Below are 18,397 nucleotides of genomic sequence, written 5' to 3'. Positions count from 1 at the left end.
TGCTCCTAGAGAAGGGCATGACAGTAAAACTTGATCAATTTAGAATTGACCTTTTTTTTTTTTCTCATTGCCATACTTCCTCATGGTTGAGAGAGGCAGGAACACTGTCAGTGAAAATAGCAAAAGATGTTGTTGCTGTAGAGGATTATAGTAGAATTACTTTTAATAGTTTCTGTTACATATTTATATATAGTTTATGAAATGTTTTATATTTTGTTATACAAAATTTGCCATTAACCTTTTTAGCATCAAACTTGGAGTGATTGAAGATCCATCTAACAGGACAAGACTTGCTAAACTTCTACGATTTTATTCTTCCAATTCTGAAACTGAACAAACAAGTTTAGCTGAATATGTGGAAAGAATGAAAGAAAAACAAGCAGCTATTTATTTTGTGGCTGGAGCATCACAGAAGGAGGTTGGGAAAACCTTTATTATTCTTGAAATGTATGCATGAAGATTTGGTGGGAGATAATGGACAAAGATTTTTGATATGATCAATTTCTTTGGGATTATAAGAATTAACTGTTTAGATGCCAATATCCCTGAAACTGACCATAGTAAAAAAAAAAAAAAATTGTCAATTTGAAGTGTTCATATTTATATTGCAACCATCTATCTTTCAATTTGTTCCAGACATCAGCTTAATGAAAAGACTATATTAATAAATTCCTCCAAATTCTTTTCAAAATTAAAATGCAAGCAGTGCGTTTCATTAGAAATAGTGTGGTAACAAAAGGGTTGAGTTCTCAATGAAACAAAAGACTTTTCTTAATGTATTTCTATACCTGCCTTCTTTGCTGGCATGGAAAATAATTTCATTTGCAGAGGACTTAATTTTAGCCCTCACTCTTGGTATACTTATGTGCTAATTCAATGTTCTATATTTTTGTTTAATATAAAATTGGTAGTGCACACAACATACATTGTTGCCTAATCTTAGGTTAGTCCTGATCAACTACACCTGCGATAATAGAGATTTAAAATTTCCTCTGCTGTTTCTAGCCAGTGATCATGTTGAGGCTTTTCACTCAACTATGCAATGTTGTGGCAAACTAGTCATATTACATTCACTTGACAGCAGCATATCCTGTTATAATCTGTTGTTGCTATGAAAGCAAGCAAACTACATATTAGTTTTGTATAGAAAATTTTCAACTGAGAACATAGTTTGATATTGAACTTGCATCATTTACATGTGTGGGTAAGTTATGTTCACGTACATCAATGAGATTTACAACATAACTGCAAATAAATACATGTTAAAAACTATAGTAACCATATAAAGTATGGATTAAATTGGATATATAAAAGGTGATAGGATTGTATTTTCATTTACATGGGTGAAGTTATATATTGAATTTATTGATATATGTGGCAATTTATGTGAATATCAAAGAATAATAAAACCATCTTATCTCAATCGAGACACACTCAAGTCTAAAGACTTATAAAAGCCAAGCAAAGGTTCTGTGTATGGTGTTCCTGATATTAGCAACAATGATATAAAGCTTGAAAAACAACTACCAAGTTTTTCATTTTTATTGCAATCTATTTTGTGTTGTTAATTCGATGGTTGCCCAAACTATACCGCATACTTTCTAGTATGAAAAGGCATACACATGTACACTAATAGTGTTACAGTATATTTAGGAAAAACACTGTACATTGTCCTTTTTTAAGATTGTTGGTTTGAAATTTATGTAGTTTTGCTACTACATAGATACTCTATAGAATTCCACAAAGATATTTCTTAGCTAAATGTATTTGCACATACCATTGTCTTGATGAAAAGCTTGTCTGATAAATCATTAAATTTCTGCTAAATCTCATTTAATCTTTTAGTTAGAAATATACATATTAGAGCTTAGCTTTTTTTCTTTTTTCTTTCTGATAAACAATATTTTAAATCGTTTAAAATATGTAAAGGCCAGATTCATTTAACTCTGTAGTTTGTGTGAAATCATTGATGCAATCTAGAAAAGTCTGCTGGTTCTTTTATTGTTTGAATCAAATATTCTGTCATAGTTATCTACAAACGTAATACTTGATGAAAAAATACCTAAAGTTTTGATATGAAAATTGAACAAACTGTTTTTGTTTCAGGTGAAAAATTCACCTTTTGTGGAACGACTGCTTAAGAAAGGTTATGAAGTACTCTATCTAATAGAGCCTGTTGATGAATACTGCATTCAAGCTTTGCCAGAATTTGAAGGCAAAAAATTCCAAAACGTTGCCAAAGAAGGTTTATCTCTTTCTGATTCTGAAAATGCTAAGGAAAAGAAAGAAAGTTTAGAAAAAGAATATGAACCCCTACTGAAATGGTTGAAAGATGATGCATTGAGCAATCAGGTAAATTTTTATCTAAAGTTTTGGACTTTCCTCTCATAGGGAAATATAGGGAATGGTTCAATGGATTCAGTCATCAGAATGCAGCCATGCTGGGGCACTCTACCCCAGTGCTTATTTTGCTAAACTACTAAGTTACAGGGATGCAACACTGGTTGTTAAGCAGTGGTGGGGGAACAAATACACACACACACACACACACTCACTCTCATTATGCATATATATATACACACATACACACACATTTCCTTTAAGTTCATTTACGGGAAACATAAAAACTACTTTATTATACCGGCTTCAGCATAATGATACCAAATGGCAGTACCAGTTTTTTAGGGTCTCACCAAGCTGTGTTTATATAATGTAGGATAGATATTTATAAATTCCATCCATGGATTATTATTACTATACACACAACGAGCTTCATTTAATTTCCATCTACCAAATCCACTCACAAGGCTTTGGTCAGCCCGAGGCTACAGTAGACATTTGCTCAAGGTGCCATGCAGTTGGGAAGCAAGCTTCTTACCACACAGCCACACCTGCACCTATAATGTGGAAAATCTTTTTGAAATATTTTCAAAATAATTTAGCTTATATATAAGATCTTTCTTTTTGAGGTATTTTGACTCCTATTTTTTCTTTGTCAGATTGAAAAAGCTACAGTTTCTGAAAGATTGTCTTCCTCCCCGTGTGCCTTGATTGCTAGTCAATATGGTTGGTCTGGCAACATGGAAAGAATTATGAGAGCCCAAGCCTATGCCAAAGCTAAAGATTCATCACAGGAGTAAGTTGCAAAAGAATTTTAAATTGGCACTTTTATAAATTACTTTGCAAATATTTTTAGTGTCCGTTGTCTCAGTTTTCAGTTGTATTAAATACAATCTAAACCTTAAATATCTTTAGTTCTTTGACACTAATATATATCTCATGATCAATCAGATATTTCATGCAAATGTGGTAGCCATCTATTTGAGGTTTTGTAAACAGTTATCAAACATAATGAATATAAATTTAATAATTTGTGTGAGAAATGAGAACTTACGTTAGTGTTTTTGAAATGATCACAACCTGGAATGTATCCAGACTAGTCAGCTTTGATTTAACAAGCATACTTATGCATTACACTGCTACTAGCCTGTTATAGTTACTTGAGGCAATAATGAGTGTAGCTATTTTGAACATCTAATTAACATTTGTTTATTTCAATATGAGAATTTTTTTTTTTTTTCCAGCTATTTTGCTAACCAGAAAAGAACACTTGAAATAAATCCCAGACATAAGCTTATCAAAATGTTGAAAGAAAAAATAGAGGTATGTTTATTTGCATTAAAGTTAAAATGTGTACAAGATGTTAAATTTAACTTTGCAGACTCCTTTAGTCTCACCAAGGGTATAACAATCATTCTAGTGCTGGTGGTACAACAATAAAAATAAAAATCATCCAGTACACTCTGTAAAGTGGTTTGAATTAAGGAAGCCAGCTGTAGAAACCTTGCCACAATAGATGTCTTGAATGAGACCTGGTCTTCTGACCCATCTAAAATAGCTGTAATACCAATAAGAATTGATGCAAATTTTGTTAAATGGCCTGCCCCATGCAAGTTGATGATATAAATATGAAGGTTAACACAATATTTTATTTAGCTTGTTCTCCTCATCTCAGCTTGATAGTAACAAGTGGTGTAAGCAGAAGTGAGCTATGAAACAAGTAGAGACTGTTATAGCAACTTTTAGTGAGTCATCCTAACACTTATAATGACTATTCTTCAATAAGATTTGGATTCAAATATTTTCATCCAACCTATACATTGCATAAAACACCAAATTATGGATACAAAATCAGTCTTACAATGTTACTGCTGCATTCACTATTTGGATCCATGTTTTTAGGGCTCAATTTCTTCATTCTCGCTCTTCTTGCTGTACATTTACTATTTTGTCATACACGCTCTTTATATAGATTGTACAACACTACAGTCCTCATCATTTTCCATGCAAAAATTTGACATTTTAGTTTGCAACAATTGCAATTACAATGCAAATCACATTAAGACCCATTCACTTCAACAGTTGTCTCTTTTCCTAAACTTCCTTTATTTAACCACATTCAATACGTTCACTTCTCTATATTTTCAGAGTAATAAAGATGATCCAACAGCCAAAGATTTAGCTGTCATACTTTTTGAAACAGCTACTATGAGATCAGGTTATTTAGTTCCTGATACTGCTGGTTTTGCTGGTAGAGTAGAGAGAATGCTTCGATTGAGTTTGAATATTGAAGGTGAAGATATGGTAAGTTCATTTAACTCACATGTTTATGAATCGCTCTCTTGTTTCGTTTGTTTTTCCATGTTAGCATAGGTTAGCCAAATATATTGAAACCTTGTTCTACAGACATACCCTCCCTGTTGTTAATTACCTGTATTTTACACATCTTTGAAGATGTGAAGTTAGTGGACAATTTGTTTACATACCTAACACTACCACCACTCGTACATAGCTAGTCTTTCATCAAATGCAAATGTAGCCAAACACATTCGTATATATGTATGCGATATCTATACATAAAAACATGTAATAAAATGCAATGCATTTCACGTTCTGATTATGTTGGCAAAACAAATGGAGTGAGAGATAGTCAGGGGTGCTAAATGCAGGTGAGCTATAGTGAGAAGTTTAGCTCTGCAATACCTGATATTTTAATCAAAGCAAATCTTCGTTTAATGTCAAAATTACAAATTTTTATGTATGTTATATTTATCAATTTCACACACATATAAAATGGAATATATATAAAATATTACTGTTTGCACCTCTACAATCATATATATAAATTCTCAGAAAATTTTTTAAAAAACCAAGGCAGTAAATAGAAGCAAAAGAAAGAGACCTTTTTGCTTCTCTTTTCCCTCCCATTCTCTCTTCCTGTTTTTGATTTGACCTGTCTCCACTTTCTAATCATACACATCTCTTCTCCCTCTGTCTATCCATTAAACACTACCAATACATTTTAATTCACACCAAAAAAAAACCCCTTGATCGACCAATATTGTTTACAAGCCTCTGTGCTTGGAATGACCAAATATAACCACCATTGGAACTCTCACACACCAGGTACAAGAAAACTTTTTCACCATTTATATACACAATTCTACTTGAATAATGGAACTGCAAATACAATATCCTTATGTATCTAACTTCTATATTCATTCTTTTACTTCTCTCTGTATTTCATATCTTCTCTATATTAATTAATACTTAAACATTTTCTTGCACCGTCTCTGAAGGGATATATAAAATATTGCAGAAACAGCTGTAAGACCTTTTCTTGATAAACATTATGAAATCTATTTATTGCCTTGGGTTTTTATCTCATTCTGTTAATTTATATATCTGCATGCTGATACATGACCCACGTTGGACTCCTCACTCGTATCATTATTGAGCCTGGAGCTTAACCATGGTCTATCCATAGCACTTAGCATTTACCCAATACCCTTTGGGTCTTCCTGACACCAATACCTTTCATACCTGTATATATATTATATAAAGTCTGTTTAGTTCCTCTATGCTTGCCCTTCCTGATAGTTCCCTTTATTTCTTTTTCCATATTTCATGCGTCTTTGAAATGAAAAGTTGTTGGCAACACAGACATCAACAATCTAAGAAATGTAAACATATAACATATGCACACTCATAGATGTGTATGTAGACTAAAGTATTAAGTAGGAAAACCAAAAGGGAGATTGTCCTGCTCAATATGTAAAGGTGTCCGAGGATCATTAGAAGAAGCAGACAGTTTATGTAGGTGACCAAATTAATAGTGAGGGAGGTTATTCTTAAAGCATAGCTGCTAGAATAAGAATAGGCTGGGCAAATTTCAAGAGATACTACCTCTGTTAGTAACAAAGGGCCTCTTCCTCAGAGTGAAAGGCAGATTGTATGATGCCTATGTATAAACAGCTATGCTACATGGCAGTGAGACATGGGCTGTAACTACTGGGGATATGCGAAGGCTTGAAAGAAATGAAGCCAGTATGCTCTGATGGATGAGTAATATCTGTGCATATACAACAATGACTTGAAAGAAAAACTAGGTGTACAAGGCATCAGATGTAATGTGTAAGAGAGAAGACTATACTGGTATGGCTATGTAATGCATATGAATGAAGGCAGTTGCATTGAGGTGCCAGTCTCAAATTGTAGAGGGAACATGTGGAAGGGATAGACTCAGGAAGACCTGGAATGAAGTTTTGAGGGGATGACAGGACCAAGACTCCTGGCAGTTTGCTACGCTTGAAAAGATACTTCAGGTTAGGTGAAAGTGTAGTTGTCCTTACATGCAGGCAGTCCCCTGCATCCCTCTCCAGCTGACCATTCCTAACCTTGTTGGCTCTTGGGTGCTGGTGTCATGTAAAAAGCACTCGGTACACTCTGTAAAGTTGTTGGCATTAGGAAGGGCATCGAGCCATAGAACCTGGGTAGCTCTTCAGCTGACCAGCTCCTGTCAAGCAGTCCAACTCTTGCCAGCATTGAAAATGGATGTTAAATGACGATATATATATGGATCAAAACGGTTTGATTCAAATTTGTTGGTACTCTGAGTTTCAAGCATGATGCTAGTCTTCAACCATTTTGAATTTGAATGAAAGAAGTTGATTGTTATTACCGTATGTTTGGCTGCGATTGGTCGAGGAAGGCCACAGTGTCGTGGTTCGGTGTTCGTATATCGGTATGTCAGCGACAAGTTAGTTGGAAAATACCACTTGTATATATTGGTCAGATCAGTCTCTTGCTACTCTGAATTTCACCTGTGTTTACAGAGGATGTTCAGGCAAGTTGTGACAACTTGTGTACCTACAGGTGAAACTCAAGAGTAGCCACAAACTGACTCAACTGGAATAAAAAATTATTAGTCTGTGGTATGGTATTGAGTACACTTTTGTCCAACAGTTAATACTAAATACATGCACATACAGACAAGCACCTTGGGCAAGTATCTTCTACTAGAGCCAACCAAATCCTTGTTAGATTAGGTAGATGGAAACTGAAAAAGTCTATCATGTATATACTAGGGGTGCTGAAAAGTTCCTGGTTCTTGTGTAAAACAAAATACAAGAGGGTCAGTTAATTATTTTATTCAACATATTCCCCTCTCAGGTTTACACATTTATTACAGCAGTCCTTCAGCTTTTCTAAGCTCTATAAAAGTCAGATGGTTAGGCCTCCAACCAGGCTTTTTGGGATACACTTAAAGCTAGGAACTTTTCCACACTTCTTCATATATATCTATTTATACATGTTTTTATTGTCTCCTTGCTGTGACATCATGTGATGGTTATAAGCAAGTGGTATCCTTTGTTTCCAATCTTCTCTGAAAACATGTCTAGATAGTGAAATATTACCTTATTTGGAAATGAGTGAAGGTTGACAACAGGAATAGTATCCAGCCATACAAAATCTGTTTGATCCATGCAAGCAGAGAAAAGTGGATGTTTCATATACATTACATTGTTCTTTATTACCTCCTCCTTGAACCACTAAATCTCCTCTTCCCCTCCAAATGGATATTCACAAATGACCTGCATCCACTTAAATCCCCATTTCTATCATACTCATATAACACCCTAGTTTAATTACTTGGCATTAGGAAATAAGATTTTTAACTGAAATTTTGTTTTAGGTTGAGGAAGAACCTGAAGAACAAGAGGAACAAGTAGAACAGGAAGAAAAGGTTGATGCTGATGCAAGTGAAACAGATGAAAAGGAAGAAAAAGTAAGTAAACTCTGTAAATATACTTTTCATAACAAAACTGATTGCCAGTTTTTTCTTCCAGGTCATTTAATTTGTCTGGATTCCTTTTGTATTCTTATGGTTAACAGTGGTGATTATATATAATTGAACAGCTGTGTATTGTATTGCAACTGATGGAACAATCAACTGAACTGCTATTGAATTAGCATGGGAAGTGGTTGGGTATTCCACAAGCATGTACCCTTCACATAATTCTCAAGTAGAAAAAATCAGTATGACACAATATGACGAGACTGATCTTTTGAAATGCAGGCACAGCCTCTCCAACAGGCTTTTCATCTATCTAATTTCACTTGCAAGGCTTAGGACAGCCCAAAGCTATAGTGAAGTTCAAGACACTGCACAGTAGGCTCTCTCATGGACCTCATGTTTGCTAAATGAACTTATTAACCACTTAGCCATGTTTTTGTCCAGTTATATATATATATGTATGTATGTATTCATGCACACAATTATGATATAAAGGTTTACTTTTATTGCAACGGTTACTGGAATAAATGAAATTTTAACTCATTTCAATATAGAAATCCCCTTACTGATCAGTTGCAGCTCCATCTTTTTGAATGTTGAGCAATGTTTACTGTATTTATGAAAATTGACCTTGCATCCCAATATTTATGGGGGCAAATAGTGACTTGTAAATTTGTGTAGTTATGAGGAACAGGCACTTTTTAGCTGAAAGAACCTAATACAATTAAGTAGTTCACAAATATATATGTTACAATATAGAGAACAGAAACTGTATATAATTTAGTTTTCTCCTGATCTCTAGAACATTGGATTTTGTTAATTACATTCCCCCATTCCAGTGGCACGTAAAAAGCACCATTCAAGCATGGTCAATGACCTCGTGCTGGTGGCATGTAAAAAGCACCCACTACACTCTTGGAGTGGTTGGCATTAAGAAGGGCATCGAATTGTAGAAACTTTGCTAGATCAGATTGGAGCCTGGTGCAGCCTTCTGGCTTGCCAGCCCTCAGTCAAACCGTCCAACTCATGCCAGCATGGAAAGTGGACGTTAAACAATGATGATGATGATTCCTAATTAATAATTTTTACACAAAAGTAAGTTTTGTGGTTATATCATAAATTTGCATTGATTTTAGTGATTGACCAAATTAGTTTTTACATTGTCACTCAAACGTATAGATTGTATCTTAAATTTTAGCAGTTTATTTTTTAAAATAAGCAATATTGAATTGATTGTCTACCAAATACAAAGACAGTTCAACTTAGATATTTCTGAAATTTAAGTTAGTTTCCTTATATGCGGCTCCAATCTGTATATTCTGCAGTCAAACTCAGTAATCAATTTCTTTTACATGTCTCCCTCCCTTGGGTTAGTTGAATTCCCTCTCATTTTTATTGCATTTAAAAATTTTATTCACATTTTGCAAAACACAAATGTAGATGCTAATAAATGATAAAAGTACTTTCTCTAAATTAAGATCCAGATTGTCATTTTTTTCCCAATTCAAAGATAATTGTTACCATGCTTTCCTTGACTAGATTGTTTGCTTGACAATACCATAGCATGCTCAACTTTACAAATTATTTGCATGATGTAATTTGCATGAATTCTGTGACAATAGTATAAATTTTTAATCTTCCAGTTATTGTGTTGCTGCTTTTGCCTTTGTGTGTGTGCTCTTCACCTTTCAAAATTGAAGGGCAAAATTGTTGTTCCTCTTGTTTATAATTGTCTACAGCATTTAAGCGTTAATACCACTGAAGGAATTTTGTTCCTGCTCTTGTATATAACCCTTTTGTTACCAACCTACCCAATACCACCTGTTTTTTTTTTCATATATTAAAATATCGACAAATATTGCTATAGTCACAATAGGATTTCACTAAACAAACATGCTGTACACACCAACATTTTCAGCATAAGTAACTTGTTAGGGTATGTTATTACTTTTCTTTTTATCTTTATGCTCTGCCCCAACCCCATTACTATATAAAACCTCAGATTTAGTAATAATACCTCTGAATTTAAAATGATTTTGAAATGCAGTAAATATTTAAAAATTAGTCATTGAACCAAATGTTTCAATTCCTGAATGTGTAAATAACTTCTAGAAAGAGAATGGAGAGACAGAAAATGTAAATATTTAGCTTCCAAAATTTTTAGAAACTGAACCCAGTCAGTTATCCTCATGGCTGGAAACCTATTGACTGTTTATTCAATTTAAGTGTTCCATATAATGGCAATGACTGATTATGATGTAAAATGGAAGCATAGGAAACGAGACAAATTGAATTAACGTATGGCATATTTGCAATAAATGTGGGGCATTTAGTAAGCTATTTTGGCTTATTGATATTTAAATAAAATTTACATAGCTATATTTGAAATTTAACCATATTTGTAATCAGTAATTTTAAGACAAATTTCATAATTGGCTTAGGGAAGAATCTTTTGTGTTCAAAACAATTTTATATGCTTCACAAAGTGAGGCTAAATTTGTGATTGATATAATTAAAACACATGAGGCAGGGAAATATGGTAACAAAAGGGTTAACCTTATAGATAGAGCATCAGTAGACTTCTGAAGTTATAGAAATACTCTAAGTAGCCTGTAGACAACTTGACTAATAGCTGTTTGATTATATAATATATACATATTAAGCATGGTGTGTTTTGACACTTCCACTAACCCTTTTGTTAGGCTTTCCTAGTGTGCACACACAAACCTGGCAGAGAGGCACACAGTACTGGTTGGCAGGGGATTCTGTGTTTATAACGTTATATTACTTTTCATTTATCAGGTATCCCATCATTCAGATGAATTATAACCTCATTGAAGAGGAATTATTCTGTTCACACTAACAAAGTTGGCAGCTGTTGTTCCTGACAAGTGTGAAATTTCCTATTACCACCAAGTACCACCTATCAACTACCTTGGAGAATTCACTAATACTTCATCAAATCAAATATTGCTGTCAAATATCATTTCATTTTTTGAGAGGACTTTTCTCCGTTTGTTTCTGTATTTTTTTCATGTGAAACTGTTATGCCTGAAGTGAATTGAAAGTGTACACATCATTCTTTGTGAATAAATCTTTCTACTTATTCTTTCTCTTTTTCTGCCCTCTTAAAATTATCAAGTGGTTTCTTTATAACAATGATAAAATAGTTTTGCATCTGTATCCATTTTCATTCAACCTTTGAGGTAACTATTTATAGAAGCCAATTACTGACAAGAAAGTGGAACATTTTTTTTTTTCCTCTGTTGTCAAAGGAATTAATTTTTGGTTAATATGTATTTAAAATTTGTTTTTTAATATTTGAATACAAATAAATTGGATAAAACTAATTATAATCTTAGTTCCTACTTAGTATTTTTTTCACATAACTGAAAGATGTTCAACTTAAATTTTAATTTGTTTGAATTCTCTTCCTATTGAAAATTTTGATGCAATATATTTATCTGGTTATAATTTTCAAGTTGTAAAATGGGTTTTATAGTTCAGATGGTATTCTTTTATTAATGATGGTGAGGATTTTAATTAGTTACATAAAGTAGGTAAAAGCTTAATTCCTTCATTTTCTTCCTTGTAATCACACATCACTCTCCTCCAGTAATTTTCCTGCTAAAACTCCTACCTGGTTATAATTGCAGTGTAAATATTAATTTTATATTTTAATCCTGTTCTGTTACAATAATTATTTATTGTCCTGTTTTAAATGTGCCAACTAATGTGTGCCCTTCAATGCATGTTTGCTTTTATTATTATACTTATCAAGTGCTTACAGAAGTATGCAGATTGTTTTCATTCAACCATTAAAGCACAGAATACCATTTACTTTTCCATGATTATCAATTGAAACCAATATATTGTCAAATGGGTTTTCCCTTAAAAATGCACACACACACACACACACAAATTAAGACCTGATCGTATCTAAAAACTTAAGATTTGCATTTAATAATCTTTTTTATGGTTTTTCTTTTCTTTTTTTACCAAGTTAGACACTAAAATCTTGCTTAAGACTTTTTAGAGCTAAGAAAACAATTTTCTTTGGACCGTCAATGTAAATCAATTTTATTGGGAATTTTGGTAAAGGCATTAGTCTTTTATGGGAAGAGATTAAGAAGAACCATACCAAGCATAAACTGTCCAGCTAGTAATCAAAAGTTCAAACAAGTCTTTGAGAGCTTTATAGTGCAAGTAGAAGGTTTATTAGTGTAACTGAAACGCTTTCTTTGGCTCTAACCATGGACAGAATGTAAATAATTGTTTTATTGTACTGGGGTATATATGATACATTTACCAAATTGTAATTTCAGATTTGTGACATTATTTGACTCCTATATGATGAGGAGACAACTTACATTAATACATAATTATGGATCGTGTGTGTGTGTTGTCTATCCACTCAGACTGGAAGGAAAGGGGGAGCAACAAGCATTGCAAAGTTGAGAAGCTAGGTTATCATGTATGCTTACAAGAATAGTGGATTTGACATGGTCTGTGTTGTAAGCATCAGAGCTTTTGATGGAGTGTCAGACTGTGCCATAGAAAGTCAAGACGTCATTGGAGAAATGAATTCGGAATGAGAGGCATACTCGCCCTTACCATTACTGAAAAAGAAGCATGAAGGTACTATTTGTGAGTGGCTAAATGAGAAAACATGAGAGCAAGAGATGTCGGTCAAAGTTAAATTACCTGACCAGCCATCCAAATTGACAATAGAATATTATATAAAGTGATGAGGTAAGGATATGAAAACAGATTGGTCTATTGGTAATAATTACTGAGATGCTTAAAATACATTATTGAAGCAGTTTAGTTGCTTGCATTTAACCAGATAGTATAGGAAAATGCTGTACCTAATATAACCAGTATAACAATACCAAAATAAACTGCCACAAGGGCGAAGGAGATGCATCAAATTGCTTGACTAGTTATGAAGGCTACTGAGACAACTGCAGTAAATAGTTAATAGTATGCATGTATACCTAGCATTTTATGTATATAGAGAAGGCTTTGACAATGTCCCATGCTCTGTAATCTGATGTCACTAAAGAAATTAATGGTTTCTGAGGTCATACAAGCCATGTACAAAGATAGTCACCAATAACTTCAGTGACATTAAACATGCCAGTAAAGTTAATGAAGTAGAGTTTGTCTTCGACCCTTTCCCGTTAAGGCCATAACACAGATTGACTGTCTGTGAGAACTATATGCTGATGGCCTAATTTGTAGAACCAAGTCAGTAGATTTAAACAAATTCCAGACCTGAAAGCAAAATCTAAAACAGAAACCTCATTAAAACCTAAGTCTTTGCTAAAGTTACTGCACTGGAAACAAAAGATCCTGCTACCATCTCATAATGGGGGTGCTTGACATGCAGAAGACATTCATAGAAATACTATATTTTAACTAGTGTAAACTATGCATGCTGAAAGGTGTGGGATCATAGGCTTCATATGTGGTAAGTGCACAGGAGCAGTTTGTATATACTCCTTAAAATGCCTGGAATGTTCCCTAATAGTTGAGTTTCTTATTACCTAGGTGACATAATTAGCAGTATGGAAAGGTTTTGACTATAGTTGTGAGAGTAAAAGGTTGGAGAGCTGTTGGCTCTTCTTCTCTTTCAGTGAAGGTAAATTGTATGACACTTGTGCATGAACTACAAATGCTGCATAGTATTGAAACATAGACCTTGAATATACAGAATTTGCAAAGACTAGAAAGAAATGAAGTGTGCAAGAACAATGAATTATAAATTAGCTGAGAATAATTGGAAGGGATTTGGATGCAGTGTGTATGAGAGTATGCTGATATAGACGTGATTATTTTGAGGATGGTAGCTGCATAAGCAAAGGCTGGATGCTCAAAAGTAAATGGATCACAGTAGTGGGAGAGCAAGAAAGACAAAGGATGAAGTGGTGAAAATTCATCTGAAGTTGTTGCAAAGGACTGTCGATAAGCATTGCTGGAGAAGACACAACTACCCATGCATGTTAAAATGGGTTTTTTGCCCATTTATTGCCTCTCCTACTTATTTAATATTCTCTTATCTCTGCCATCCCCTCGACGATACACTATCATATCACCTCTATAATGAGAAAACAGACCTGACCATATTCACTCTCCCTTTACCACCATCTATATTTTTCTGTACTCTTCTCTCCTATTATAACAAAAGATAGTAATGAATCATTTGGTATCTGATACACCCCTCTGTTTACAACTCTTTACTTCTAATTGATACTCCCTCCTTTTTAGATCACTTACTGACATTCCTTATTCTCTTACCAACTAAGATTACACTTTAGTGCTGCTTGCCATTACTTCCTGCTTCCCCACCACCCCTTCTGGTCTGACATACTACTATCTATTCATCACTTAATAGACTGATGTGGCTGCTTTTGTGCCTCTATGTCTGAGTAATGAAGGATTGCATCATATCTGTCAGTATCTGATGACTTGCCCCTGTTTTCTTTCTCTTCTACTGGTGTGCATGTAACTGCCATTAGTACCACTTTCCCTATCCTGCTAGCTAACCATCAGTCCCTCAGGTCACTCCTTTGTTTACATTCATCACTCTTTTACCATTGCCATCTTGATTATTCATCACTCATTCTCTACAACTAACCTTACCCTCTTATATTGTTGCCTCCACTCCCTTTCCCTTATGTCACTCATTCCCAACCATAACATTTTTGTTTTTGGTACTCACCTCTTTTACAATATACACCCATTCTCACTACCATTGTTTTATTACTCATTTTTGCATTACTCCTCTCTCTCTCTTCCAATAACTGTCCCCCCCCCCCCATCATACTCTTTTTTTTCCGTCCCCACTCCATTGGTCACTGGTCCAAACAAATTGAGACAATGTAGGATTGTATCATTTTATATCAGTTTTCTATGCTGGTATTACAAAGATGACCCATCACAGTCTGTCCTTTTTAAAGTCACTGCCCTCATAGACTGCATATATATTGGATGATTTTTGTATTATCACCCACTTTAAAGAGTATACTGGGTGCATTTTCTTATAGCCCCAGCTCTAGATTGTCAAATTCTTGGCTAACTAAAGGGATCTCACAACCCAATTTTTTCTCCCTTCACTTACCAATAACCCTAGATGGTGGAAAAAAAGCATTTTGTCATGGTAGCACTGGAAGGTTTGCCTTGTACAGTCTATATACGCTAATGTGTACATTCAAACAAGGCAATGTGAGTGAGAAAGTGACTTGAATAGGTGATTGAAAGGAGCTAAAGTATGATGGTCGAGACAGTGGGGTAGTGATGGAAAATAATAGAAGCCCAAGAGAGTAGAACTTGTTTTATAGAAAGGTGAAATTAACATGTATTGTATATAATACATTTCTTATACATAGGCTCAACAAAGATGGTGGTAAGAGGTTTGAATGTGGGTAGGTTCTGTACTGTCTGTCATTATATAAGCAGCACATACATACACCCTTGTCTACATCTGCTGCTCCCATCGCATCTTTGACTTTCATCTACATGTTAATAATCTTCCATCAATCATCTTTATCCCAACTTTGTTATTTATATGACAGAAAGTACAGGACCTACCTACTCTCAACTTCCTACCACCATACACACACACACATAGATTGTAGCTTCCATCAGTACCCTCATTTTAACATACATTTTGACATGCTTGTGTGTGTGGTCAGGTCTTGTCCATTATCATGTATTGCCAATCATCACAGTCTCTTGTCATATCTTCTGAGATGCAATATGTTCAGATCAATTTTTACCACTTCATCCCAAGTCTTCCTTGCATAGTTTCTTCTCACTTTGTGTACTTGGCACTTATGCAGCAGTCATTTGCTATGTTCAACAAATAATTATACCAGCGCAGCCTTCTCTCTTGCACATTACATCTGATTCTACTTAATTTTTCTCTCAGCTCATTTGTACTCTAACATTCATGCACACTGACACAGACCAAACTTCCTTCATTTCCAACTAGCTCTCTCAAATCTTCTGCATTCATGGCTCGTATCTCACTACCATATAGTATCATGGTTCAAACACAAGCATTTCATTTGTTCTTCATTTTGAGGAAGAAGACCTATTACCAGCAGAGGTGATAGCTACCTAAACTTTTTTCCAAGTTGTTCTTACCCTGTCCACTATACTTTCAGAACAACCACCTCTATCCTATGTAACAAAAGCTATCAACTACTTCTAGGGAGCCTTCTGGGTATTTGAGAAAATTTATTTTCCTTCTGCTCTTATGTTTATTGCTCCTGTTTACCTGCTACATACAAATCTACCTTCTCTGTTAGTCCACCTGTGATTCCACTCACTACATCTCTTGTGCATCCGTAGCTTATACTGAGCACAACATATGGAATTCCTACTTACTCTTTTTCTACACATCAAGTAAGGCCATTTCCCTGACAGTATCAGGGTAGTGTCTTCATTCCTACTTACTGACACTTTAGTCTTTGCTAAGTTTACTTTTAGGCCTCTTAATTCTAAGTTTTGTTTCTATGTCCAGAATTTCTTCTCTAAGTCTACTATAATTTCAACCATGCTGTAGCATATGGAATTTGGCCTGTAAGACTGAAATGAACAGATGGGATTTGAGTCATTCATCCCTACCCTATTTAGTTTTCTACGTGACCACCAAAGTAAAGAGTGTGACACCATGTGAAAGGCCTTCTGCAAGTTAGCTTGTAGCAGGAGAAGGCCTTCATAATGTCAGTTATAAATGGTTGCTGCAACTTCTTGTGCATAGTCCTCAGTCAAATCGTCCAACCCATGCTAGCATGGAAAGTGGACGTTAAACGATGATGATGATGATGATTAGAACTCATTATAAAGATGGTGAGCTGAGAATTGTAAGAATACTGGGCAAAATGCTTGGCAACATTTCTTCCATCTTTACATTCTGAGTTCAAATTCTGCTGAGGTCAAGTTTGCTTACCATCCCTTTCAGGGTCCACAAAGTAAGTACTGATTGACTACTGGGGTCAATGTAAATCAACTTACTCCCACTCCTGAATTGTTGGCCTTGTGCCAAAATTTGAAACCAATATCTCTGATTCAATATTTTGAATACCAGACACCATATATTCTTTTCTTGTCTTTTTTTATTTTTATCATTCTTTCAAATTTTGTCTGACCACATCTTGAATAAACTAAGTTCTTAAAAAGAAATGGAAGAATACAAAACATGGGTGTAGTAAAGTTTCGTTTTTATATTTTGAAGCAATTTCAAATACTAAAAATGTGCATAATAGCCACTGTGACTGTTATCATCAAAATGAAATATGTAATCTGTATATTCATTTTGAAAACTCCTCCCAAGATTGAAAGTTAACTGAAATAATAAAAAAAAAAATGTTATATATCTTCATGTAATTAAAAAAATATATAAAAATCTAACCAAAGGTCTGGTATGACATTTTTTTTATATTAGCAGGTATAATTTTTGTTCTGAAGTTAAATATATTCAGTGTCTCAGTACTTATTGGGTCAACCATGGCTTAATCAATATTGCAAAGCTACATACTGAACCCTCTCAAACCCTATGACAGCTAACTCTTCAAAGCTTTAGATTATCCCTGACAACAAATGTCCTTCATCCCTAATTCAGATGAACAGGTGGCAGATACCATCTTTTTATCACTCAACCTCCAAATCTACCTAGTACAGATAAAGCACACTACTAATTTTTGAAAAACTCCAAGCTGGTAGCTTTCATGCACTACAGTAACTCTTATAAGTTCTTGTAAATCTCAACAAGTCCTGTGGGGTCTCTTGCCAAGAGGATCTCTGAAAGCTTTGCAGAATCCTCATACCCACTGTGTTCAGTTAAGCAGGCTGTAAATGCTGTGCTCTCACAGAGAGAGACTCCACATTTGCAAACTTTTTAACTCCAGTGCCTACACTCATTTTTCTACTACATTTCACTAATTTTATCACAACTACACACACACATATGTACTCATGTAACAACCAGACTATCAGATATACATCACTGTACACAATGTGCTTTGCATCATTTTAGCCTTTTGATCAGGACATCATCCAAAGGCTAAAATGATGCAAAGCACATTGTGTACAGGGATGTATATCTGATAGTCTGGTTATGACAGCATAAAAACACATGTCACCCTGTCTGGGAAATCAAACCCATGACCTAGCAAATGTGAGTGCAACACACTAACCACTAGACCTTATGCCTTTACACACACACACACATATATATATATACAAATAATA

General features: G+C 34.5%; 1 protein-coding gene across 1 annotated transcript in view; it reads left to right on the top strand.

Annotated features, from left to right (window-relative positions):
* The window catches only part of LOC106876272 (endoplasmin), a 28,890-nt gene extending 17,642 nt beyond the window's left edge, over nt 1-11,248 (top strand). Inside the window, exons 12-18 of the mRNA XM_014924764.2 lie at nt 247-418; nt 2,107-2,352; nt 3,000-3,136; nt 3,585-3,663; nt 4,489-4,644; nt 8,036-8,128; nt 10,940-11,248. Coding sequence (XP_014780250.1) covers nt 247-418; nt 2,107-2,352; nt 3,000-3,136; nt 3,585-3,663; nt 4,489-4,644; nt 8,036-8,128; nt 10,940-10,966 — 910 coding nt within the window. The 3' untranslated portion in view covers nt 10,967-11,248. The remainder of the gene's footprint in view (nt 1-246; nt 419-2,106; nt 2,353-2,999; nt 3,137-3,584; nt 3,664-4,488; nt 4,645-8,035; nt 8,129-10,939) is intronic.
* Nucleotides 11,249-18,397: the final 7,149 nt, after the last annotated feature.

This window comes from Octopus bimaculoides, chromosome 1 (genome assembly GCF_001194135.2).
Source record: "Octopus bimaculoides isolate UCB-OBI-ISO-001 chromosome 1, ASM119413v2, whole genome shotgun sequence".
NCBI classification, from domain to species: domain Eukaryota; kingdom Metazoa; phylum Mollusca; class Cephalopoda; order Octopoda; family Octopodidae; genus Octopus; species Octopus bimaculoides.
The sequence above is the reverse complement of the archived record's forward strand: the minus strand, read 5'-3'. Positions and strand labels throughout refer to the sequence as shown.